This window comes from Pelodiscus sinensis, chromosome 12 (genome assembly GCF_049634645.1).
Source record: "Pelodiscus sinensis isolate JC-2024 chromosome 12, ASM4963464v1, whole genome shotgun sequence".
Classification (NCBI taxonomy): domain Eukaryota; kingdom Metazoa; phylum Chordata; order Testudines; family Trionychidae; genus Pelodiscus; species Pelodiscus sinensis.
Window position 1 is genome coordinate 19,779,072 of NC_134722.1, and position 25,988 is coordinate 19,805,059.

The window sequence follows — 25,988 nt, forward strand, 5'->3', positions numbered from 1 at the left end:
GCTGACATAACTACAGCAATGTAGTTAAACTGAAGTTATTCCTACAGTGCAAACATACTGGCTGTGTCTACATTGGCGCGATCTTGAGCAAAAGCAGCTGCTTTTGCGCCAAAACTTGCAGCCTGTCTACACTTTTGGGGAGTTCTTGTGCAAGAACACTGACGTTCTGATGTATGAAATCAGTGCTTCTTGCACAAGAACTATTGTGTTCCTGCTCAGGAATAAGCCCTCTTGCTCACCTGTTCTTGCGCAAGTGGCCAGTGTAGACAGGCAACATGAATTACTTGCACAAGAAAGCCCTATGGTTAAAATGGCATCAGAGCTTTCTTGCACAAGAGAGCGTCTACACTGGCAAGGATGCTCTTGCACAAAAGCACATCTCTTGCGCAAAGGCACATGCCAGTGTAGATGCTCTCTTCTGGAAGAGTTTTTGCACAAGAACTCTTCCGCAAAAGAGTTCTTGTGCAAAATCATGCCAGTGTAGACGCAGCCACTAAGTATTTGGATGAAACAGAGTACAAGAATTTTAGGCTGCACATTAGGTTAAGTCTCAGGGGAGTTGCTGTGTTAGTCTGTAACTTTAAAAACAAGTAGCCCTGTGGCACCTTAGAGTAGGGCTGGGCAAAATACAACCCACAGGCCAGATCTGGCCTGCCAAGCCACCAAATCCAGCCCATAGATGCAGCCCCTACTTGTCCCTGCATGCTGCTCCAAAAAGCAGCTGTCACACCATTTGTGTTTCACAGCTATGAGCTGGGGGAGTGAGGGCAGAGGCTTCACCTGCTGCCTCCACCCCCAGCACAATCCTACTAGCCAGTTTCTAGCCAACGGGAGCTGCCTGTTCTTCAAACAGGTAGCATGTGAAGCACCCCTGCCCCTGGCTCTTATTCACAGATGTACATGGCCCGTACAGTCTGGCCAGGGAAGGCAAGGAGGCTGCCTGAGAAACATACTAAGCTGCTGTCTGGGAGTCACTCAGGTAAGTCTCCCAGCCAGAGCCTGCCTCTGGCACTGCAGCCCTTTCCTCCCACCACCCCTCTGGCCCCCACTCCTTCTTCTACCCCACATAAGCCAAACCCTCTGCCCCCTCCTGAACCCATACCCCCCAGACACTGCACCCCAACCCCTTCCTATTTTTCATTCTTGTGTTCGACTTTTCTTCCTTACAATTCTCTCTGCTTGAATTTTCCTTACTTACATAGACCAACAATCCAACTATCTTATACTGTGATGCTGGGGGAGGAAGGGAGATAGTGTTCAAGCTTATACCAGGGCTGAGCTGCTTGCTCTTCCTCTTTCTGTCCCTGTCCAGGACCAAGAGCAAAGTGCACTGCTCATCTATCCGATGAGCTGCCCAGCCACAGTGAGGAATGTAACAAACTGTTCACTTTCCCTTCACTCCTTGATGAAGGGAAACAGCTAGTAATGTCTCTTTACAAATCTGGGGGGGAGAAGCATCACCTGAGAAGTGGGAGGGTTGGGGCTGGAACAGTCTCAGATATTGGGGGGGGGGGGCGTTCCAGCTCCAGCCAGCCCCTTTCACCTGCCCGGTGATTCTCTTTTCAGTGTGGCTTTATGAGAAGCAATCCCATTCCAGGCACATTCCATTTTCCTGGCACAACCACACCCTTATATTGCTTTAAGTTATGGTAAGCGGAAGCTGAATACTAAATTTGATGGTCTAAGCTTTTACCATTAGGAGGAGTTCTTGGATAGATGGAGAGACACATAAGCTCTCTCAAATATATACTAGATTTATTAACAAAACACTTGAATTATTCTTCATGCCTCAAGTGTCACACTCCAGCATTATCAATGATGTTCAATCATGTAACAGTGTAATTTGAGTCACTACAGACTTCTTTTGAAGACAACTATTTGTACTACAGGTGACTCCCGACTTACGACCACCTGACTTACGACTCCCCGCATTTACGACCTCCCTGCTCCGGCTGCCACCTTCCCCTGGCACAGCCCCCAGCCGTCTCTGCAAGCAGCTCGTACCGCACTGCCTCCACCTGACACAGCCCCCAGCCAGGAATGGAACCCTCATTTAATTACTGAGCCTCTGGGAAATAAGGGTTTGACTTAGGACAGTTCTCCAGGAACCAATTAGGTCATAAGTGCGGGGTTTGTCTGCAAATTCTTCAGTCATGTGTCTTTCCCTTCCCTGTCTCCCCTTTCTTTTTGAGAAACAAAATGTACATTTGGAGTAGCAATCATTTCAGCAGTATTGCCAAAATCCATGATAAAACAGTAAACATATGTAGCAGTTATTTGAATGGACAGAGATTAATAAGTGGCAGTGTCTGTCCTGAATTAATAAATTATCCTCTCAATCTTATGTCTATTGAATAAAGGAATTTGCATTACAACACATATATCACACACTAATTTAATCCTTCCTGTACCAGTCTGTATTTACTATAATGTAGAACCTCTTTAACGTGCATACTGTTGCATTCACACTTCTCAAAGACTTGGAATGCTGTACTGTGGCCTTTATTACATTGACAAACTACTACAGAACACTGAAGGTATAACTGTTAAACATTAAAATAATTAAAACAATAGACTTGTCAAATAAGTGACTAAACTACATTTTGGAATGCACTGTTTTTACTCTTCCCCTCAGTCATGAGGTGGGAAGCCCCATCCTCAGGGAAGCCAGGTGGTGGGTCTCTTGAGTCCCGTCTGCGTGGCCTCACCCCATAATCAGGACCCCTGCCTATAGCCTCTAGCAGCGGGGCAGCAAGGCCCAGTGGCCTAGTCTATAGTAACCCACAGTCCATGGGGCAGTCTTCCCCACCTGCGTCCTCCCAGTTAGTTGCTCTCCCTAGCATCCACTTGCCACAGTAGTTGCTGCTGTGTTCAGACAGGAGCTCCTTCCCCTCCTATGGTCAGCCCTCAGTAAGCTGTTCCCCTGGCTTTTATAGTAAGCCTGCAGTTGGAGCATGCCTAGCAGGGCTGTGGGGGAGGGGCCTTCTTAGCCAAACAGGCCGGCTTAACCCCTCCCAGGCCAGTGTGAAGTTGGTACACCCCATCATACCCTCCCTGCCACCTTCTTTCTAGAAGGGTTTGTTTACTTATTTGCTATTTTGCAAATTTCCGATGTTCATTCTGGGATTCCTACTTACTAATATGAATAGCCAGAAGCCAAATATGCCAGGCCATGGTAGAACATCAGTACGCTTCAGACTCATGTCAAAAACCTCTACATGTCTTGGTAAATTCTGTCCCACCGTACATGACAAATAGACTACATTTATCAAAACCATACAAAGCATGTTTTAGTTCCACTAAGGTTAGTCCACATACACCTTTTCATTAACAATGGACTAAATGTAGCAAAATATTTGCTAAGCTGATAAGGACCGTCCTGCGTTTGTAAGTACAGTACAATGTGTTCTTCCTATTTCTTTCCTAGTAGGATTTTTTTTAAAGTTTTTATGAAACATACTGTTATGCCTTTGGGGCTTGCTCTTTGAAACAAAATCAAAATTTAGAAACCTATTTATAGTCTTCAAATCTCCATTTAAACTTCAAATATTAAATATGACTTGCCAAAAAAGGAGGAGTGTGCTGCAGTAACTGCAAGAGGAGAAAATAGTAGACCTGAGAAACAAGAAGTCCTATGGCAGATTATGTTAGGAAACACCAACTCCAGCACTGCTACCGCCAGAAAACAGGACCCTTAGCACATGTATAGCTAACAACAGGCGCATGTTGCACATTGATGACAGTTTCTTAGGCCCCACACTCAAACATATCACTAGTCATATTAATTCCAATGGAGCTACTCTCAGGACATAGGACCTAAGATGATCAATACCACATACTACAAAAGCATCGTGTTTCTGAGGGGAGATGAAAAGAGAGACTGACAATATAGTAAGTGTTCTACTTTATTCAAATATGCAATCTAGTTGTAGAAGTACCCCAGAATCAACATATTTTACAATCATATAGATCAAAATCTCTGATTTAAAAAGTTAACACCTGCATGACATTGAAGGAAAAACACCCTGAATATATTTTAAATTAAGTCTGAAAATAAGTGCTTTCTACTGTATTAATTTTTAATACGTCATATGCCCACTATAATTTCTGAATCTTGTGCTAATTATCTGCCACAAAGAGAGGGAGCATTTGAGAGAGAAAACAAGAAGGAAGGAAAAAACAAACCTTAATATACATCTCTTCCCTAATGCATTGGTCATACAACTATATGAAACTGTATAAGTAATTTCTAGCTTATGGAGTGGCATCTCCAAGAAGATAGAGAAAAAAAATCCCTAAATTTGCAATTATCAGAAAAAGAATTGGTAAAACAAATCCCACTAATAAAGTAAGCCAGATGTGAAAGATAAACAGTATCATCTCACACACACACATATGCACAAAAACACCTAGAAAAATCACAATATACCACATACTGTGCTGTGTATATACCATATACTGTGCTGCCTTGGTACAAGGCATTCCTGCTCTAAGTCGCCCCGGTATACATCCATTTCACACAAAAGTTGCTGATGCTTGTAGGAACTGATGCATTATAAGCATTTCCCGCTCTTAAGTCGGGGGAGGGAAAGGGGGAGCAACAACCCCATTTGCGCAAATGGAAGTCAGCCGCAGGAAAAAAATTCCCCACTTTTAGTTGTTTCGCTATAAGTCCAAGTTTTTTGGAATGCATCTTGGACATATAGTGGACGGCTGTACTCACATATTCAAAAAAAGAGAGACACACACACTAATATCTTTATCACACTTATATTAAAAACGTTTACTATAAAATTGTTAATACGTGACGTGTACTATCTAAAATACATTTAAAAATATTTCCCTATTTCTTCAATGTGTTTTTATTTGTGCATTTAACACCACTTCAGTCAGTTGAGGCCTGAACTTGCAAGTACAGAAGTGAGCAACATGTATGAGGACAAGCAGTGCCGATTGGAACTACTGCAAATGAAATTACTCGCCTGCAAGATCCGAACTTTCATGAGTGTCCTCTGCTTGTAAGAATTTTCCACAAACAAGGACAAAAAAATTAAAAACTAAAGTGTGTAAAACTACAAGAATTAGGAATTTTTACTAATACGATTCATTAGACTTACAGCTACTTTGTGCTCTCCCATTTATTCTCCTCCTGTTTGTTTCCTCCTGTGAACCTTGCCAGAAGTATAGGACCCAGTCTTGCAAAGACATAGCCACATGCTTTGCTTTATATGCTAAAAGTAATCCCACTAAAGTCAAGGGAAACTACTCACACATGTGCTAACTTTATACACTGAGAATCTGTGTAGGATCGGCACCCTAGACTGTCTTTTTATGGCATGTCTACGCAATATATAGCACAATGGGTAAGTCCTCTTGATTAGTCCCCACCTGATCCTGCAAATCAAATCAAATACAGTTCAGCAGTGGGATTCAAATGCAGGTGTAGGACTGAAAGCTATTTCAATTCATTTATTGAGCTGACTAGAGTTCAAGTTGCAGTGTTGCTTTAAGTCAACAGAAGTAGGATTCATAAAAGGGCAAAATGTGGGCCACAGAATGTCAGCTGCACAACTAGTTACTTCTTCAATAATCAAAAATCATGATACTCTGATGGTACAGGTATGTAGATGCACAGATCCTACTTCTCTTCAATCACAGTTCAATAAAAATAATATTCTTCTCAAATTAAAAAAAGTAGATTAACTGGTCACCTTCATAACTGGACAATGTTTGCAATAATATCAAAAGCTATGTACAGGTCGGCTACAAATCTGTACACATACAATTTAGTCCTGAATCCACCAACTAACAATATAAGAAAGTGAATAAGTGGGCTCCAAATGGCATGTAGGAAAGCACAGGCTGTTTTTAAAATGAAGTTTGTGGCCTAAACAATTTTAAATAAAACTTTCTTATATACAAAAAATGCCAGAGCTAATATCACTTTCACTTCACCAGAACCTCTGTTCTCCAGGTCCCACATCTACTCAATAGAGCTCTAAACATGTAAAGTGGTATTTTAGCGGGGAGCATATACATCTTTACAACTAAAAATACACTAACAGCTAAGTAGCACATATACACATAAACCAAGCCAAAGTAATCTGGGGTAGGTGAATACACCTACAAAACATCAAAAACACCGTCTCCTACACACTTTTGACTCAGCAACAGAGAAACAATGGATGTGAACTGTTTACCAGATGATGAATCGATGTGAGGCAGAAAAGGGACTCTCAAACTTGCCCCTCACCTGCTGCCTCGTATCAAAAGATCAGAATTCCCAGGTCTCCCGCTCTTAAAAATAAGACCATCAAGCAACCATTAGCACAAGTGAAACTAACCCAACCAAGAAAAAAGGAGGAGGGGAGGCAGAATTTATAACCGACCCCGGTTGGGATTTAGGACACTCACCAACAACTCAAGGGTTCTTTTAACCTTCCAGCCTAACGTGGCCCGAAGGAGGTGGCAGTGCTAACAGTTCTCAGCAGGGCCATGCAAGCAGAAACCTTTCGTGCTAGCAGAGCGAGATGAAGGACAGAGGGAGGTTAAAGTCCCACCTGAAGCGCAACAGAGCTCGCTCCAACTCCCGCGAGCCTCACAGATTAGGGGGCGCAGGGACGAACCCCTCTGCTTCCCAGCCCCTCCCCACCCCACTCCCCCCGCAGCAGGGAGGGCGCCGAGGCAGGGGGAGGAACAACACCCCGCTGGGGCAAAGGGCCTGGATCCCAATACCCCGCTCACGGGCTGACGCGCATGTGGAGAGGCGACGGATACTGCGTCCCTGGGCGAACCCGGCCCGGCCCGGCCCGGGGCGCGGTACCTACCACCTCGCTGATCTTGACCATGCCGAAGGCGCTCCGCAGATAGTCCAGGTCGCAGCGGAGGCCGCCCAGCCCGTGGCGCTGGCTGACGGGCTCGGTGGTGGGCTGGTAGGGGCTGCTGGCCCCGGAGATCATGGAGGTGCTGGACGCTTCGCCATCGAAGCCTTCCAGGTCCTCGCCGTTCCTCATGGTGCCGCCGCCGCCGCCGCCGGAGGGCTCTGGGTGAGGTGCCGCGATCGCCGCCCGTCGGGTCCCGAGCCGCTGCCGGAGCCCGGGCTCGCCTAGCGGAGCGCCGGCGGCATGGCAGCCCGGGGCGCGGGGCGCGGGCTCCCTCCCTTAGGCGGACGGGCGCAGGGAGAGCGGGGGCAGCATGGTGCGGCGCCCGGCCCCGCTCCGCCAGCCCCGCCAAGGGACCCCCGCCGCTGGCACCGCAATCCCCGGGGAGGGCGTCCGGCTCCTCACCCCCGGGGCGCCGCTGCTGGGGAGAGCGGAGCCGCGCCCCCGCGAGTGCCGGGCTGGGGCGGTCGGTGCCCGGGGCTAGTGGCGGCGCCCCAGGCTCAGCTTCCTAGGCCGGGCGGGCGCGAGTTGCCCGCCGGGGATCCCCCTTGTTGTCCTACGCAGGGGCAGCTCCGGCCGGAGAAGCGGCTCCTGCTGCCGCTGCCGCCTGCTCCGCCCCCTGCCGCTGAGCGGAAAGGGCGGAGAGAGCCCGCCCTGAGGCGCGCCGGGGCCAGGAGGCGCCTGCCCCGAGCGGGAGCGGTTACCTGCGCGGCTGGCCTGGCCCACAGCCGGCCGGCGGCAGCGTGAGGAACGGCCCGCTCCCCGCGAAACGGGTCAGGGATGGCCGCCGTGCCGGGGAACGGCCCGCTCCGCCCCCACAGGCTGGGCACAGGGCCCCCGCCCCACAGCAAGGGCCGGGTACAGGCCCACGGGCAGCCCTGTAGGGCTTCTGCGTGCCCGGGATTGCGCCCCGGACTCCGGCCATTCCCGGGACCTGCCCCGAGAGAGTCCTGCGCATCCGGAATGGGAGAAGCAGCAGGGTAGAAAGGGGGCAAAATGAATGTCGCTTGGAGTTGGCGTCTTCTGGGAAGACGGGTTTGTGCCACAGGTACGGCTGAGGAGAGAAGCCTAGAAGGCAGAAGATGATCGTGGATTGAAGATGGGCCCGTGCCCGGCCTTAGTGCTCCTCCCCACCAAATCTCCCAAAGCTCTTCGGCCTCGAAGTCTCTGCCAAGATAGGCGGTGGGGTGATCCCCCTTCTATAAATGGGGCAACCAAGGCATGGGATGGGCGAGTGACTTTGTGGTTCATCCAAGTTCATGCAGAAATCGCCTAGCAAAGCTGGGCAAAAAAACTCAGACTCCCACCTCGTTATGCACTACACCAGGCCAGCTTTCTGGAAAGCAGACCACAAACTATTCCCTCTTTATCAAGTGCTGTGATGTTAATATTTAAAATAGACCCCCAAAGCAATAATGGGTCACAGATGGTTTGTTCAGAGGTCACAGAAAGAAGCTTTTTACACAGCTCTGGGGTGACCACAGCTGAAATAGTGTGTGGTCAACTCTTCCTGAGACAATTAATTAATGGGAACATGGAGAAGAGCAACAGGATTTAAGAAACTGGAAGGACTCACAGAGATTAAGACCTCAGTCCTGCAGTGAGAGCTATATGAAGAGAATGGGACTCCTATGATGTTCATTGTTAGTTCAGTCATGTCCTATTTTACTAAGAGATTGTTGTTATTTGATTTATGCAAGCTGGACAAACTAACCCAGTGTTTCTCAACCAGTGGTACAAGTACCCTTAGGAGTACTCCAGAAAAGTCTGGGGGGAGGGTATGTCAACCCAACTGAAATTTGGAGAAAACTGAATTTTTGTTTTAAGTTTTACAGCACTTTATTATTTTTGTACTTTTTACACCCAAAAATTTCATCGCCTGCCCGGCTATGATTGTTGTTTAAACAAATGTGCTGCAATGGTAGAAAAAATTTTGTGTGTCTGAAAACTGTAGGTACTGGGGTACCTTTTCAAAGGGGGTACTTTATAGAAAAAGGTTGAGAAACGCTGAACTAACCCACAATGTTCTTATCAACAGTGTTCAAAGCACAAAGACCTCCAGGAAGCTAAGTAATTTTGCAGTCCTCAATAATATGCATCAGTGTGAGTTATCACAAACCATGACTTCTCTAAAATGCTGCCAAAATTCTGCTGTAGCAAAAATTCCTTGTCCAATCCGAAACTGGTTTAGAAGGCTTCATTGCGTTTCCATAAATCAAACCCAAGTTGACATTGAGTGGGATCCAAGACAAGGTAATTATTAGTCACTCTGTGGACTATGAAACCTACTATGTGTCCTTTACCATAAATCCCTCACACAGTAAATTTTTTCTACACTAGGCAATGTGCAGACAGATGACCATGGAATGGATTAATCAAGTTTTTTAATAAACAGTAGACACTGCATATCATTCAATTTCGTCACAAGCTTTGCTACGTTTTCCTCTCTGCAAACACGAGGTGGATCAATATTGCAGAGAACTGGTAACCAAGGTAGATGGTGACACACATGGTGGAATTAAGTTGTATGTCAGTCATTTTTGTGTGAGATGAGTGAAACCATACTGGAGTGCAGTATTCCACTCTGGAATAAACAGTGTGACAAATAGTGCATAAAATCTAGGTGTTGATGACCCATGTCGTTCCAGCCAGTTTTCTGAGCAGGTTGTTGTGTGCTTTGACCTTAGTTATTGTCGAATAGGGGAAGGAGGAGAATTATGAGATCAGTTTGCAAATATTTAAGAAGGGTAAACAAGGAAAAAGAGAAACTCTTTATGGTAGTAGATGGCAGTATAACCAAGGTGCCATCTACTCTGTGGTACAGCAAATCAGAAGAAAATCAGAATGAAATGTAGGTAACAAACAGGATCACATCTCACAGTGTTGTTTTTTTTTCCAGTCCCCCCTACTTGTTGACAAGCTAAACTTGAATTCCACAATAATTTGGCACAGCCAATTGGCAGTTTTACAATAAATCAGTTTTATATTTTTGGGAAAATCCCATCCTTAGTCTTTATTTCTTTTTTAAATTTAAATTGAAAGTCAGTGGGAACAGCGGTCAAAATTCTCTTGTATATCTGGGCACAAGTATTTAACTCACCTGGGCAATTTTGAAAACTCACCTTTAATTTTCAATAAAGATTTAAAACTTGAACTTAATTATACATGTATTAAATCCAAAAAACACAAATATATGACGTCAATATAATGGCCTATGTGTTATTTTGCTATTAAATTCAACTTATTTTGTGCTGTCTCCTTCACACTTTCAATTTTCATTTTGCTGTATTTTGGATAAAACACAATTCTATAAATCTCAGTTAGCTATTACAGTCATTAGGTAGGAGACTTTTGGTTTCCCAAGAGGGATCAGAGTTGTGTGGGATAAACAGATTTGTTGGATATTTTTACTGCTGATCAGCAGTGAACTAGTTAACACAGTTGAGATTTTCAAAATTTTCTTTAGGTTTCAAAGTTAATCTATTGAACCATATAGGGCAGTTTTCATCTCTTAGATCTACGGTTACAGAATGTCCATAAACCCTAAAAGACACCCTATATTAGTTTGTATTCATTTTCTATAAGGGCTAGAATATTTTTAAGTGAAATTTTAAATTAGCAAACCCAATGCAAAGGCAAGATGTAGTCTATAGTCACAACATAACTGCATACAGACCTAGGAGGGATAACATTCAGAGACATTCAATTTTTCTGTACACAAAAATGCTATCATAATCTACGAAAGAGGTACAACATAATATGGCAAATAAATGTATATAAATGCAACTGCATACATTTTCTAAAACCTTACATATTCAGAGAGAAAGTGCACATTAATAGTACTGTCATGATGCCTGAACTGAGAATTCAAAGATACAGGAATTAACTCCCTTACATTGTCAACTTCTCCTATGCAAAATACATATTTGTAATTGATACCATCAGGTATATTCCATGAGCAAATATTTGCACTTCTGACATTTCTTTATCATCCAGGGTATGTCTACACTAGCTCGTTAGTTCGAGCTAGGTAGGCAAATGAGGGCAACTGGAGTTGCAAATGAAGCCCGGGATTTAAATATCCCGGGCTTCATTTGCATCTTCCTGGGCACCGCCATTTTTAAATCCCCCTTAGTCCGAACTCCGTGCCAGCGGCTACACGCGGCATGGAGTAGGTAGTTCCAATTAGGATGTCTAATTCGAACTACTGGTACACAAGGAACTAATGAGCTAGTGGAAACATACCCCCCGAGATCTGTGTCTTCATTTGGTATGGAGTAATGTTTTAGCAGTAGCCAAAGGAGGCTGAGCTATCCCCTTTTGATTCCCACACTGACTTGTAACACCTGTATAGCAAACTTTTTTTAATGAAAGGAGACAATGTTCATACATAGGATTTGTGATCCATAGAAAGCTTGATTTGTAGATAGCAGGCAAACTTTGATTTAGTGATCCATCCAATGCAGAGAAGGAGAAACGAGAAAGTATGTGCTGAGAATAGAAGTAATGAACCCATAACTCAGTCCACTACAGAACTATGAACACGGGGAGGAAATAAGACAACAAAATAGGCATAATTAATAAGAAGAAAGCAGGAAGAAATGAAGAAACAGCACTAATATGCTATCATAACTGGAACAGACAACTAGCAATATTAATGCACTAAAAACAGTCAATTTTCTCCAATTGCTGCTCCTGAAGCACCAGGACTTTAACAACTCAAAGTGACATTGTCAGTGCCACATTTATAATTTGTTAAGGAGTGGGTGGAGTGGAGCTTTTACAAAATAACCATGAACAGAATGGTTTAAAGCAAAACATTTACAAAACCAACATGATTTTGAATTATCCCTTGTCATTTCAGTCAGAACGTAATAGCATGCTGCAAGAGAATGCCATCTGCTGCAGTTGAGGAATTTGGGTAAAACACAAGTGGGAGGCCACAGCTCTCCTGTGTGGCCTTGTGCCAGTCACTTAACTCCTCCATACCATCACTCTGTAAAATGGGGAGCCAAGGGATGAGGCGTTGAACTAAGAATGTTAAGTAACAGTTAATTGACTAGTTCAGTAGTTGATGAAATTTCCATCGACTAGTCAACTAGTCGATAGGCACGTCCACATTCCTCCTTTGAAATGTACAAGAGCCCCTGCTTGGGCTCTTGTACATTTTAAAGGAGAAATGCAGAATTCTGTATACAGCCTGGGGCCAACGGGATGTCCCACTGACTCTGGGCTGCACACAGCATGCCAACTTTGAAATGCACAAGAGTCCCCAGCGGGGGCTCTTGTGCATTTCAAAATGGCAATGCAGCAATGAGCCCGGAGTCAGCGGGGGACTCCATGCTGCACTGCCGATTTGAAATGCCATATAGAGCCGGGGTCAGCTGGGGAGTCCCACGCTGACCCTGAGTGCCGCACAGCTGATCCCAGGCTCAAGTTGTGCGGGGCTGCCCCTTTGAATGCTGCCTCGGCGTTTCAAAAGGGAAGCACTGCACAGCTGATCCTGGGCTCAAATGTGCGGTGCTGAGGCTTTGAAGTGCCCCCTTCACTCCCCCCTTTGCTGCCTCTGATAGAGGCAGCAAGGGGGGGGGGGGGGGAGTCAACTAGTCCTTAACATCCCTAAGTTGAACTTCGTATTTATAGAGCATTTTGAGAACTGTGGATGAAAACACTGAAGGGCCCCACGTTATTTATCATCAAAAGTGAGCACAAACGGGGAAAAGAATGATTAATACTCTATCCCTTCTGGTAATCTCTGGTTATTTCTGCAATGGTGAGGAATTTCCCTAACAAGCTATGCTGATAGTGTTATTTGAACCATAGCTTAACATATGTTTTAAGTAAAAGTATTGGGGCACAAGCATGCAGTTTCAGCCACCAGTGGTGTGCTTCCTGGTGTCAATATACTGAGCCATTGGGACATTCATTGGCATTCTTATGGAAAGATGGGTGGGCTGGCTTCCCCAGACCAAGTCGGCAAAGGCTTTTGTGGTTTCTGCCCATATTTTAAACAGAGTCCTTGCCTGACACAGAGGCAGTGCCTTTATAGAGTGTGCTATATAGTGTTCAAAAGAAAATACATAGATATTAAATGTATAAAATACATTTCAGATATTGATCCAGGCTAAAGGTTATTGCATTCATCCAAAACAGATTATGTTACTTTAAGATAACTTCTTAAAATAAGCCTGTGAGCTCTTTGGAGTAGAGACTGAATTCAGTGTACATATTACGTACATAAAGGAGCTAGCACAACAACACATTAGCACAGAATACATAATCCAACTCTGGACAGAATTAACTGTTGCCTATCAGAAAATATCTCCAGTACTCTGGCTCTATCTTAAAGCCAATCAATAATCTGGGCAAAGAGCAAGGGGAAGAGAATCCATAACCATATGTCACCCTTATAACTGAACAAAATTGCTTTTGTGTACCAGCTGTTCATATATATAAGATTTACAGCCTTTGGTAAACATATGGACAACTTCAGAGTAATAGAAACCTAGATGAAAATGAAGCAAACATTGCATATAGTGAGCATCACAATAATTATATTACATTTTCAACATTTTCAGAGGTAGAATTATTTGATGAAGTTGCAATTAAAAGGTGTTATTGTGTTTGAAATATTTGAATGATTACCCCAACAAAACTGTAGATGTGAATAGTTCTTATCTGAGGGAAAATGCAATTTCTGAAGCAGAACCCAGTTTAAACAGGAAAGTAGCATCCATGTAAGTACTTGAAAAGAGCTGAGAGTTTCTTTAAGAAAACATGCTAGTATTTCCACATGACCTACTAAAGGAAAGGAGCACTGGTATGCTGCCAAATTCCAAGAGAGCTGAGCAGTGATTAGAGTTTAACTCCAGCATAAGAGAGAAATGTTTTCCTTTGATATCCCGACTCTAAAAAATTCCACAGCATTCTCACTTCTCAAGTTCAAAAACATGCAATAAATGTCAGTACAGGAATTTCACTTGGGAGAGAATTCCAGTGTATTTTAATTTCTTAATTCAGCAAAACATCCAATAATTTTTCACACCATGCAGGCGCACAGCATGCCAAATTGTGTGTAATTCTGTAGCCCTGAGCAATGTGGGAGCCAGGCGTGGTGGGTTTTTTTTTTTTTTTTCTAAATCAGATTTAGAGATTACTACCGTGCATGGTAAGGACAAAGGCCCCCATCCTGCTCCCATTGAAAGTTCTGGTACTGACCTTCAGTGAAAGCAGAAATGGACCACGGATGGCAGCTGATGCAGCACTCCAGGATTAACTTGCAGTAGAAGAGCACAGCTCACAGCACTACCTCAGTTTCACTTTGCTAGGACTGGGAAAGCAGCACACAGAATCCCCAGGATGTGGGCAGTGCTGATGTCTCAGACCAACTCAGGAACAGCATTGACAGACCTTGCAGAGAACTTAGTTTAGTCCTCCTCAGCTAAAAGGCTAGGCAGGCTGCTGAGGGTAGGGGACAGAAAGTAGCATGGTAGACAGTGAGTACAAACAAGAAGGGGCATCTTCCAGTGAGGACCTTTAAAGGTTAGGATATTGTTGAAAGTTAAGTGCCCTTTTCTCAGACCTACTGGTTTGCCTAGTTTACCTTGGAAATGTACTGAATAGTTCTCCAAGGATGTAAACTAACAGACATTGTTCACCTGTGTCTGACATGCTCTTTGGTCAGATAGCTTCATTCAAGCGTACACATGTGACTTGTGCCTAAAGCTTCTGCCAAATATAGGCTTTAAAGAACTGCATCTAATTTGTTCATCTCATCTTTTACAAGTTCACATGGTAAACAGACCTGATCTCAATGCATAAATAAGTGAGAGCCTGAGCTGCAAAACATAAATCTGGATTTAGATTCCTTCCCAAAGAAATAAAAATGTCTGAAGGGTTTGGTTCTCTCTGAAAATGCTATCGATCAGCTAAAATCATCATTTTTATCCATATGTTTTGATGCCAATATTTTACAACACACTCATGATAGAGCATAAAGAGAGACAACTCACTAGGAATTACAATGGCAAACATGCTCCATGGAGTTACCTTAAAGTCACATGCAAAAACTATTCTCAGTGGGTCGAAAAGTTCAATAAATGTTTTACTCACAAGACAAAAACATTTCATTTTAGGAATAAATCATAGGATCTTCAAACAAGTTCAGGATAAGTGCAGATACCCTAATAGAGAGAGCTAGTCAACCCAATTTATTGTCATCCTCTATACTTTGTATCAGCCACACTTCTTTCTGTATAATTTGTTGACCTCCTCACCTCTGCTTTAGCCCATCTGAACCGGGTAAAGGGCCAGAATAGTGTAAAGGACCCCTAAAATCCCTGTATGCAACTGGGGACAGAGTTCCCCAAGGCAGGCACCAATAGATAAAGGCCCACCTCACAAGCCCTCCATTACAGCAGAGATTTCAGGCAGTGCTATGGCCCACCCCAAGGGATACCCAGAGAAGGCTGCTGTAACATAGTCAGTCCCCTAGAGCAGTCTACATTATGCCAGGAATCTATACAACTCCCAGAACAGCACAGGGTCAGGAAAACTCATAGGCTTCAAGCCATCATAAACCTCTCTCCCACTGGGCTGCACCTGTAAAGGGAACAGCAAAGACATTCACCTATGGCTGTGTCTAGACTGGCCAGTTTTTCCGGAAAAACTTGCCAGCTGCTACACGGACCGCTTGAATTTCCACAAAAGCACTGACTTCCTACTGTAAGAAATCAGTGCTTCTTGCGGAAATACTATTCCGCTCCCATTCAGGCAAAACTCCCTTTTGCGCAAAGCTTTTGCACAAAAGGGCCAGTGTAGACAGCTCAGATTTGTTTTCCGCAAAAAAACCCCAATCGCGAAAATGGCGATTGGGGCTTTTTTGCAGAAAAGCGCGTCTATATTGGCACGGATGCTTTTCCGCAAAAAGTGCTTTTGCAGAAAAGCATCCATGCCAATCTAGATGCTCTGTTCCGAAAATGCTTTTAATGGAAAACTTTTCCGTTAAAAGCATTTCCGGAAAATCATGCCAATCTAGACGCAGCCCTATGTGTTTAAATAACGGCAAGAGATCCAGAGCTTTGGGGATGCTTTTGTATCCTTTACACAACTGCCAGCAGCTGGGAGTGGAGTCCTTCATTATCATTAAACATCATACCTGAAAAGGTATTATATATTTGAAACATGTAGTTTTCCTCTTCAAGGACTGCAAAGCACTTGCAAACTGTACACAGGGTTCCATAATGCCCCCACCTCTCCAGTGAAGGGCAGTAGACAGGTGAACAGCTGCACAACTGAGAGGGGGAAAAACAAAGATGAAAAAATACTGAGGTAAACTCCTGCTCCTATGAAAAGAGCCATGAGCCCTTTAGTGGTACTGGATAGCAGACAAGATTTAGGTTATAATGCTTTCTCTGAAAGAGTCTTAACACACTAAATAGTGATAGAAATGTAGTTGAAAAAATAAGTGTATTTGATAGCTTTCTAGAAGTGGGTTGGGACAGGCTCAAATCTTAGATTATTCATGGCAATAAATGCTTTGAGAAAATATGTACCACTGGGCAGAGGGAAAGGATAGAGTTTTCTTTGAAAAGTCACATGAAAACACAGACACAAAGAAGAGGGTAAGAAAGCAGTGTGGGTGTAGTTATGCTCTCCATGTGATGTTTAGTATTTTTATAATGAGAGAATGAACAAAGTGTATAGGATACAACGAAGCATTTGGAATAAAAAAGCTTTTTGAGGGCTGGAGGGGGGGAAGGAAGCAAAATTTTATTAGCTCTGTTTTGTAAGCTTTTGGGAATTTTAAACTCCGCACAGCAGGTTTGGAGCGGGATGAGATTCATTTGCTAGTTTCAAAGTGGTAGCCATGTTAGTCTATAAGGGTATGTCTAGACTACATACATGCCTCTGCCAACAGAGGCATGTAAAATAGGCTACCCAACATAGTCAATGAAGCGGGGATTTAAATATCCCCGGCTTCATTAAAATAAAAATGGCTGCCATGCTGTGCCAGCTCAGCTGATTGTCGGCACAGCGCGGCAGTCAAGACGTGGATTGGTCGACAGGGAATGCCTTTGTCGACTGCTCCCTTTTGCCTTGTGAAACAAGGTTTACAGGAGCGGTCAACAAAGGCTTCCCCTGTTGACAGATCCATGTCTTGACTGCTGCACTGTGCCGACAATCAGCTGAGCCAGCACAGCACGGTGGCCATTTTTATTTTAATGAAGCTGGGGATCTTTAAATCCCCGCTTAATTGACTATGTCAGGTAGCCTATTTTACATGCCTCTGTTGGCAGAGGCATGTAGTCTAGACATACCCTAACTGGAAAAACTTAAAAAACAACAAATAGTCTTGCAGCACCTTAGGGAGCAACAAAAAATTTGGATGGTATCATGAGCTTTTGTGGGCACAGCTCACATCTTCAGATAAATGAAGTTTAAGGGGTCCAATTTTCAAATAAATAGCACGGGGGGGGGGGGGGCGGAGGAAAAAGAAGAGGAAAAAGCGGGGAAAGAAATTGCCAATTAGAATGTTCATGCTAAATGAAGCTAAGAAGAGCACTTAGTACCCACTCTTAAGTACCTTTTGTGTGTGTGTGTCATTAGGATGTGGAATGCAGCTGGTCATCCAGCCAATGTCTTTGTTTAGACTTCTGTTGCAAGTATTAAACTTGTAAATGAAATTAAATTTTGTATCTTCCCTGTTGATCTGGCTTTTGAAATTAGTTTGAAATAATATGGTGACTTTGAGATCCATTAATGAGTGCCCTGACAAGTTAAAATATTCCCCAACAGGTTTCTGTGTGTTGTGTGGTTATTGGAAAGAATTTGTTTGAGGTTAGGGGGTTGTCTGTAGGTGAGGTTTGGCCTATTCCCCAAGGCTTGTGAGAGTGAGGGGTCATTTTCCAGGGCAGGTTGTAGATTGTCGATAATGTGCTGGGCGGGTTTAAGTTGGGGGCTGTGGGTGATGACAAGTGATGTCCTGTTGTTTTCTTTGTTGTGCCTATCTTGAAGTAGCTGATGTCTGGGTACTCTGTTTTTTCAGTGAAAAAAAAAAACAGTTTGACAGAGCCAGAGGATAACCTAGACATCAGCTACTTCAAGATAGGCCCAACAAAGAAAACAACAGGACACCACTTGTCATCACCCACAGCCCCCAACTTAAATCCCTCCAACCCATTGTCAACAACCTAAAACCCATCCTGGAAAATGACCCCTCACTCTCATAAGCCTTGGGAAACAGACTAATCCTCACCTACAGACAACCCCTTAACCTCAAACAAATTCTTTCTAATAAGCACACAGCACACCTCCATCATACTCATCCAGGAACCCACCCCTGCAATCAACTCCAATGCCAACTCTGTCTACACATCTATACAGGCAATATTATCACAGGATCTAACCATGTAAACCACCACATCAGAGGCTCGTGCTTCATTAGCATAAACATGGCTGCCGCTTTTTTTCAAAACAGAGCTTTTTTGAAAACAAACAAAAACAAAAAAAACCCCTGCAGTCTAGATGCGGATCTTTTGAAAATACAATCCTTTTTCGAAAGATCCCTTATCCCTCATAAAATGAGGTTTACATGGTCTTTCGAAAAAGGGTTGTATTTTTGAAAGATCCGCATCTACACTGCTGGGTTTTTGAAAAGGCTCCATTTCGAATAAAGTGGCAGCCATGTTTATGCTAATGAAGCACGAGATATTTAAATCCCCACTTCATTAGCATTTTCAATGTGCCTAATCTACATCTCTCTGTCGACAGAGAGGTGTAGTCTAGACATAGCTAGGGTGTGTGGATTACATACACTGACAGGAAAATCCCTCTTGTCTGTGTCTGTTTCTGCATGTGCGGGTAAAGGTAGTGTGCCCTCTCTCTCTCTCTCTGCAGCCAGCCATCAAAAAGTGGAAGTGATCTTCAAGTGTGTTGTGAATACATGGCCATTCTTTATGGATAGTCATTTATTCCTTTGACAAAAAGAACCAGGGCAAATCCTAATTACTGATTCACTATGTTCCTCAGAGGTGTATGTAGCTGGTGGCTTGCTAGCGTTTTCTGTCTCCATCCTTTCCTCTCCCTGTTTACATGACCATATCCATCCTTGCCTTCAGGGAATCATAGCTTTCCTTTCTTTTCCTTCTCCTTTGTTCGATGGGTTGGAACTCACTGGTCTGGCATCCTCAGCATCTGACTGGTCCAAGAGGAGGGATTCTGCTGGACCAAGGGAAGATCGTTTTTGTCCCCCCTGCCACCAAGCCCCCTCCAGCCTGACCACTGGTTTCCCAGCTGGCTCCCCCTTCTCACTGGCCCCCACTGCCCAGCCAGGCGGCCCCGCAGCCTCCGCGCATCAGGCTCTCCCTGCAGCATCCAGCTGCTGCTGTGCTAGGCAGCCCCGCTGCCTCTGCACAGTGGGCTCCCAGTGCACTAATGGGAAGCCCCATTACTGCATGTGGGGCTCCCACTGCCCTGCCAGGAAGCCCCACTACCACACCTCAGGCTCCCGCTGCCCTGCCAGCCTGCAGGACTCCCAGGTGCTTGCTCTCCACCAGGACGCGTTGGTCCCAGGACATTCATGAGCCTTCCATGAACGTTCCAGACCACAGATGTTGCTGGACCAGTGTGTCCCGGTTAACCAAGTTTCAGCCTGTATTAATTTTGCCCCTTCTATTACATCTCTCATGCCACATAAAAAAGCCTCTTTTTTTGGGGGTGCTATAGATGTAATAAACTGAGTGCCATGACCCCAAACTCTTTGCTAGTACATTTTTTCCTTTTCCCAAAGAGTTTACAATCTAATGCCACACTCCTGTAAACATTTATACAACTGCATATCTTTATACTGACAAATAGTTTTATTGAATTAACAGGACTGTGCATAGATGTTTCCTAGAATGGCTATACTGGGTAAGGTCTATGGGTCCATATAGCTCAGTATCCTGTATCCAACCCTGGCCAGTGCCAGAGCTTTATGGGGTGTGTACAGAACTGGGCCAGTTGGGAAGTTCCACATCTTTTTCCTCCCTCGCCAAACATTTAGGGTCACCCCCACATGTGGCAATCTTGGCTAATAGCCATTGATGAACTCTCCTTCATCAACTTTTTATGAACCCAGCTATGCTTTTTTCCCAAGTGGGACTTTAGATAGCAAACAATTTGGGTAGTGATTATCTCTTCCTATGTTAAAAAAAAAATTCTGAATATTATTGTAGGACAAATAACATTACTTACAATAGTGTAAAAAGAACATTAAAGTTGAAAAGTCAAGTACTCAAAATTCAGGAAATGAAAGATTTAAGATGGTCTGTGCAACCTTAATTCAGCTCTGTTGCGCATCTGCATCAGGATACTGTCTGTACTAAAAGAATCACTTACTTATTCAGGGCTGGAGCTTATGCTTATTCAAGTCCCTGCTCCAAAATATGGAGGTACTAGACTCTCTAAAAAGTTATAAGATTTTTTTTAATAGGGGCAAAATAAAGTTGACACACACACCATGCTTTATGAAAACTGGCTTGTGAATATGAATATGCATAACTTGAAGATGTTTTAGAGAAAATACCTCCTATAACCTATCTATTTTAATGTTACAATTTGCTGAATCTGTATAGCCTATTTCTGTGCATGTACCATTTTTGTATGTGTAGTTAGAAAGATGAAGTGTGAATCTGTTTATAGTTCTAAATGTGTTAATAATGGTCATTACTGGTGCCCTGGAAACTTAATGACTCGGTGCTCAAATTGACAACCTATAAATAGTCACATCTGTCCTGTTAGCCTAAACAGTGGTTGGTCCTATAAGGATATGTGACCATGCTCCCTGATATTGAAATCCATCTTGAACCTGGTAATTTTTCCATGGGGATGGGAACTGCAAACAAAGGATTCCCAGTCTAGGGCTATTTCTATACTGCAGGAGGATAGGGGGTGGAGGGTTTCAGAAAAAGATAAGCAAATTGTGAACCCCAATTTGCGTACCTTTTTCAGCTTGTTTTTTCAGAAGAGGCTGATTTTCTGGAATAAGTGGCCCAGTGTAGATACAGCTCTCCAGGTGGCCAAAAGTTAGAAAAACCTCCTCTTTTGGAAGATCCCTTATTCCTCATAAAATGAGGAATACAGGAATGCTGAAAGAACGCGCCCACTTTTTCGGAAAGTGTTCCAAAAAAGCGGATGTGTTCCCTGGATGCAGCAGAGATTTTAAAAACTCTGAAGTCTAGACATAGCCTGGGGGAAAGTCTACTTAACCAGTGGTAAGCAATCATCCTTTGTCTTCAGCTGGCTTTTGAATCTGTTTCCTTTCAGGGTAATGCCTGCCATTAAAGATGCTGTAGACCCAAATTAAAGTAAAAGATCAACTCTGATTTGAAGCTTTTAAACTGAATTAAGAACAGCTATTTAGGCTAACAAGTATGCATGTAACATTTCTTACTGGATTAAAACTACCTAAATATTTCTTATTCATTTTAAATTTAGTGATTTAATTTGATCTGTTTTCACTGGCAACTGATTAAATCCTTTTTGTACTTAATACAAACTTATTATCAAGCCCAGTGTAAATAATTGTTATCTAGGGGAAGCAACTACAGGGCAGTTCTCTCTTTCATTGATAGAGGGCTTACCTTATGAGCTTTCTTTGTGTAAAACCTTTACAGAGTAAGATGAATTTGTTTGGGATTTTGATCCCTTTTGGAGGTTGGATTCCTGGGTGCTGAGTCCTCTTGCAACTGAACTGGTTCAGTGCCCATGTTGCTCTGCGGCATGGAGAGGGGGCAGTAACCCCAACTCCGTCCTTTGTCTTAGGGAGACCAAAGGATCTGGCCCAGCAGGAGGGGACCCCCAGAGAGCAGGAAGGTGAATGGCAGTGGCATGATCAGCACTCCAGGGGGACAACCCAAAGGGACTTCTGAGATTGCATCCCATCATAAAAATATTTTTCTCAACCTCATTCTGAGAAATGGCTAGAGAAAATTCAGCAAAAATATTTAAGAGTTCAGTCTGAGGCATACACCTGGCCTGGAAAATTTCAGCCCCAAAATGATTAAAGTATGGCAAAGTTATAGGCAACCAAATACAGAACCTCATCATGGGAAAGATCGTGCGACATCTGTGAAAGCACTGCTTGCAGTTTGGCTATATTTTGGAAATGCAGAACGTATAAAGCTAAAGCTGGGACTCCGTCTTCAATGTGGCATCTTCCTCCACAAAAGTGGGGCCAGTCATGCTCCCAGGGAGGCTTTGCTGCAGGCTCTGCAGTTTAAAGCTTATTTAAGCTTTATGCTGCAGAGCCCACAGTGCGTGTCACTGTTATTATTTTTAGCAATTACATTCCCAAACAAATTTTTACAGCCCTAGTTATAACAGCCTGGTTTCCAACCCCCAGACAGCCTGCGGGTGATGGCAAGTGGAGAGGCCACTGGTAGGGGAGCGCTGCTGCAGCTGGCTGGGAGGACTTGCTACTGGAACAGCACCCCTTAATATCCCACTCCCAGCCACTTGTCCTGAGCCTCAGCCACTTGTCCTGCACCTCCTACCTGCCTTGACTTCAGAATGCCCTCCCCCTGCTCTGAGCCCCTCCATACCTTCCAAGCTCCTGCTGTAAGTCACTTACCCACTGCCCCTTCTCACCCTGAACTCACTTCAGCCTCCATTTTCCTTTTTGAAAAATACAATAATTGAAATAATGCATGTATATTTTTCATTTAAAAAAAATAAAAATAAATCTTTGAGTTACAGACCTAAGCAATGCCGGGGTGGGTGGGTGTGAGAGAGAGACTACATTCAGATAACGCTTTAATCTGTTTCTGGAAGTCTGGCAAATTGTTTCTTCAACAATCTGATGGCCATATTCTAGCTACATATTCTAGCAGATATTATTCCCTGGACATTTTCCCTACAATCAACAAGAATAACCACCAGAAAGTAAACATTAAGGCTGTGTCTAGAGTGGCAAGTTTTTCCGCAAAAATCAGCTGCTTTTGCGGAAAAACTTGCCAGCTGTCTACACTGGCTGCTTGAATTTCCGCAAGAACACTGACTGTAAGAAATCAGTGCTTCTTGCAGAAATACTATGCTGCTCCCGTTTGGGCAAAAGCCCTCTTGCGCACAAGAGGACCAGTGTAGACAACACAGTACTGTTTTGCGCAAAAAAGCCCCGATGGCTAAAATGGCGATCGGAACTTTTTTGCGCAAAAGCACGTCTAGATTGGCACGGACGCTTTTCCGCAAAAAGTGCTTTTGCGGAAAAGCGTCCGTTCCAATCTAGACACTCTTTTCCGCAAATGCTTTTAACGGAAAACTTTTCCATTAAAAGCATTTGCGGAAAATCATGCCAGTCTAGACGTAGCCTAAGTGACGATTGTGATTTTTAATGTATTAGATGAAAAAACACTGAAGTTTGTCTTTATTTGGATCAGAATACAGGAGTTCAAAGAGATCATAACCTGGATTAGTGTTCAATAATAGCCACTGCTCCTGTGTATGAACTGAATAGATACACCGCACTGGATTTATGGCTTAATACAACTATCTATAACTTGCTTAACCCCTCCATCCACTTTTTTTGTTTTTTCCCCTGTCTAACTAGATGGGTGTTAACAGAGCACTTTACCCTTTGAAAACTGTTAACTACTTATGCTAAGCAATCTGTTCCACCTTTTTTTTTTTAATCTGTGACACTATTGAATACACTTCCAGAACTAAGGAAGAGATCTGTGTAAGCCTGAAAGATTGTTTCTCCCTAAATAGATAATCCAATAAAAGATATTACTTCATCCACCTTGTCTCTTCAGTGAAGACACTCAGGCCATTTGCCAAGCTGAGGCATTTATCTTTCAAACTGCAGTTAGCATGGAGAAAACTGCTTCAGTATGTCAGGGTATGATACTGCTGAACAAACATGATATGGGCATTCTTTTTTGCCAGTGTTTTCATGCTCCTTGTGAAATCTGTCAGTCACTTCAATGATGCTGCAACTGGAAATGGAGAACTCTTCTAGTTGCATATACTATAAAATTTTGTTCTAAATTTCACCTCATTGGTTTCATGGTTAGCTGTGCTACATTCTTTGTTGTAAATTAATGAACTAAAATTTAAAAAGTGAGACATGCTTAAGTTTATCCTCTATAATCAAAACTTATACTATTGCTGAACTGGTCTTCATAAGGATTGAATTCAGGGGGAAAAAAAAACTCTACTGTAGAAACCTGCCAATCTTGGCATGGAGGGCAGCTATTATAATAGGAAAATACCAAAGAAATCTAAGACACATTGGAATAACCAGAATTTTGGTGACAAAGCATGCAACAGGCATCTAAGTTATAAAAGCCAGCTTTTTTAGAGATACTGAATTCTTTAAACATAGGAAATAATGGAAGAAAGGGGGGCACTGAAGCCAAAACTAAATCAATTTTTAGTAAGGAGGCGTAGCTCTCACCACATCAGCCAAGGAGAGGGAGCTTTTAGCAGAGAATGGGGAACTGCACTGGCCCTGCAGCTTCTTACCGTATTTTCCGGCGTATAGGGCGACTGGGCGTATAAGACGACCCCCTATCTTTTTAATTAAAAGATAGGGTTTCATCTTATACCCCAGCGCCCCTCCGCCTCCTTTGCTCCCGGTGTCCCTGGTCTGCTGGAGATGGTCCCCAGCAGACCAGAGGCACCGGGAGCAAAGCTGCAGCAGCTTTGAAAGCCTCGGGGGAAGCCGGCGGGGCCTGGGATGCCCCCCCCCCGCCGGCTTCCCCTGAGGCTTTCAAAGCCGCGGAGGGGCTCCAGCGGGGGGGGGCATCCCAGGTGCACCTGGGATGCCCCCCCGCCGGCTTCCCCCGAGGCTTTCAAAGCCGTGGAGGGGCTCCGGCGGGGGGGGGGGGGGGCAGCCCAGGCGCACCTGGGATGCTCCCCCGCCGGCTTCCCCCGAGGCTTTCAAAGCCGCGGAGGGGCTCCGGCGGCGGGGTATCCCAGGCGCGCCTGGGATGTATACCCGGCGTACAAGACGACCCCCGATTTTTGGGGGATGTTTTTTAACATCAGAGGTCGTCTTGGACGCCTGAATATACGGTACTTTAACACCTAGTAATTTGGGTTCCAGACCAACACATTTAAGGACAAGTCTACATCTGGAACGCTCTGCTGGTACAGCTATAATATTAAACTGGGAAAGCACTAGGTTATACTAGAAAAGGGGGCTTTTGCTTATTCCAGCCCTTACCCCCACCACCTGGAGCATAATAAGCCATACAGGCAGTCCCCGGGTTACGTACAAGATAGGGACTGTAGGTTTGTTCTTAAGTTGAATTTGTACGTAAGTCAGAACTGGTGTCCAGATTCAGCTGCTGCTGAAACTGACCAGCGGCTGACTACAGGAAGCCCGAGGGAGAGTTTCTCCGCCCAGGGGGCTTCCTGGAATCAGCCGCTGATCAGTTTCAGCAGCGGCTGAATCTGGACGCCTGGAACAGAACAGCTGGGGCACTGCTGGGTAGGTCCCCGCAGCGCCGCACCTCAGCGCTGCGGGGACCAAGCTGGCAGCGCCCCAGCTTCTCTAACACAGGCGTCCGCGAGAAAAGCCTGGTCTGCTGGGGGGGGGGGGGGGGGGGGGGCACGCACTAGCTGCGCCTCCCCCGCCCCCAGCAGACCAGGGAGACACGGAGCCGCTTTTCTCGGCCCGGAGGACGCGGGCGGCGCGACCGCGGCACGTCTGGGCGGTCCTGCCGCCCGCGTCCTCCGGGGCGAGAAAAGCCCCGTTTGTAAGTACGGATCCAACGTAAGTCGGATCCGCGTAACTCAGCGACTGCCTGTAGTGTCAAAAGCAGTTTTGTGAACATAACAGCATCTACATTAGGGGCTTTTACCTGCACAGCTATGTTGGGTAGGGATCACAACATAGCAACATTTTTTTGTACTGACTACCTTATGCATGTAAACATCTCCCACTAAATTTAGTGCAACTGTTGCAAGAATATGATCTGCAATGGCACTTTTTGATAATAAAGCCAGAGCTGAATCTCAGTTATGAGTCAACTGTGCCTGTTATATACATGCCTTGAGATTGTGTCCCCTTCAAAGGAGTTCTCGAATTTGTCTCATTTAATAAAAAAGGCACATTATAAG

The 25,988-nt window shown here is 44.4% G+C and overlaps 1 protein-coding gene across 1 annotated transcript in view; it reads right to left on the minus strand.

The window, feature by feature from the left end:
- CMTM4 (CKLF like MARVEL transmembrane domain containing 4) overlaps window positions 1-7,819 on the minus strand; it is a 72,789-nt gene extending 64,970 nt beyond the window's left edge. The window contains exon 1 of the mRNA XM_006130547.2: window positions 6,828-7,819. Coding sequence (XP_006130609.2) covers window positions 6,828-7,013 — 186 coding nt within the window. The 5' untranslated portion in view covers window positions 7,014-7,819. The remainder of the gene's footprint in view (window positions 1-6,827) is intronic.
- Window positions 7,820-25,988: the final 18,169 nt, after the last annotated feature.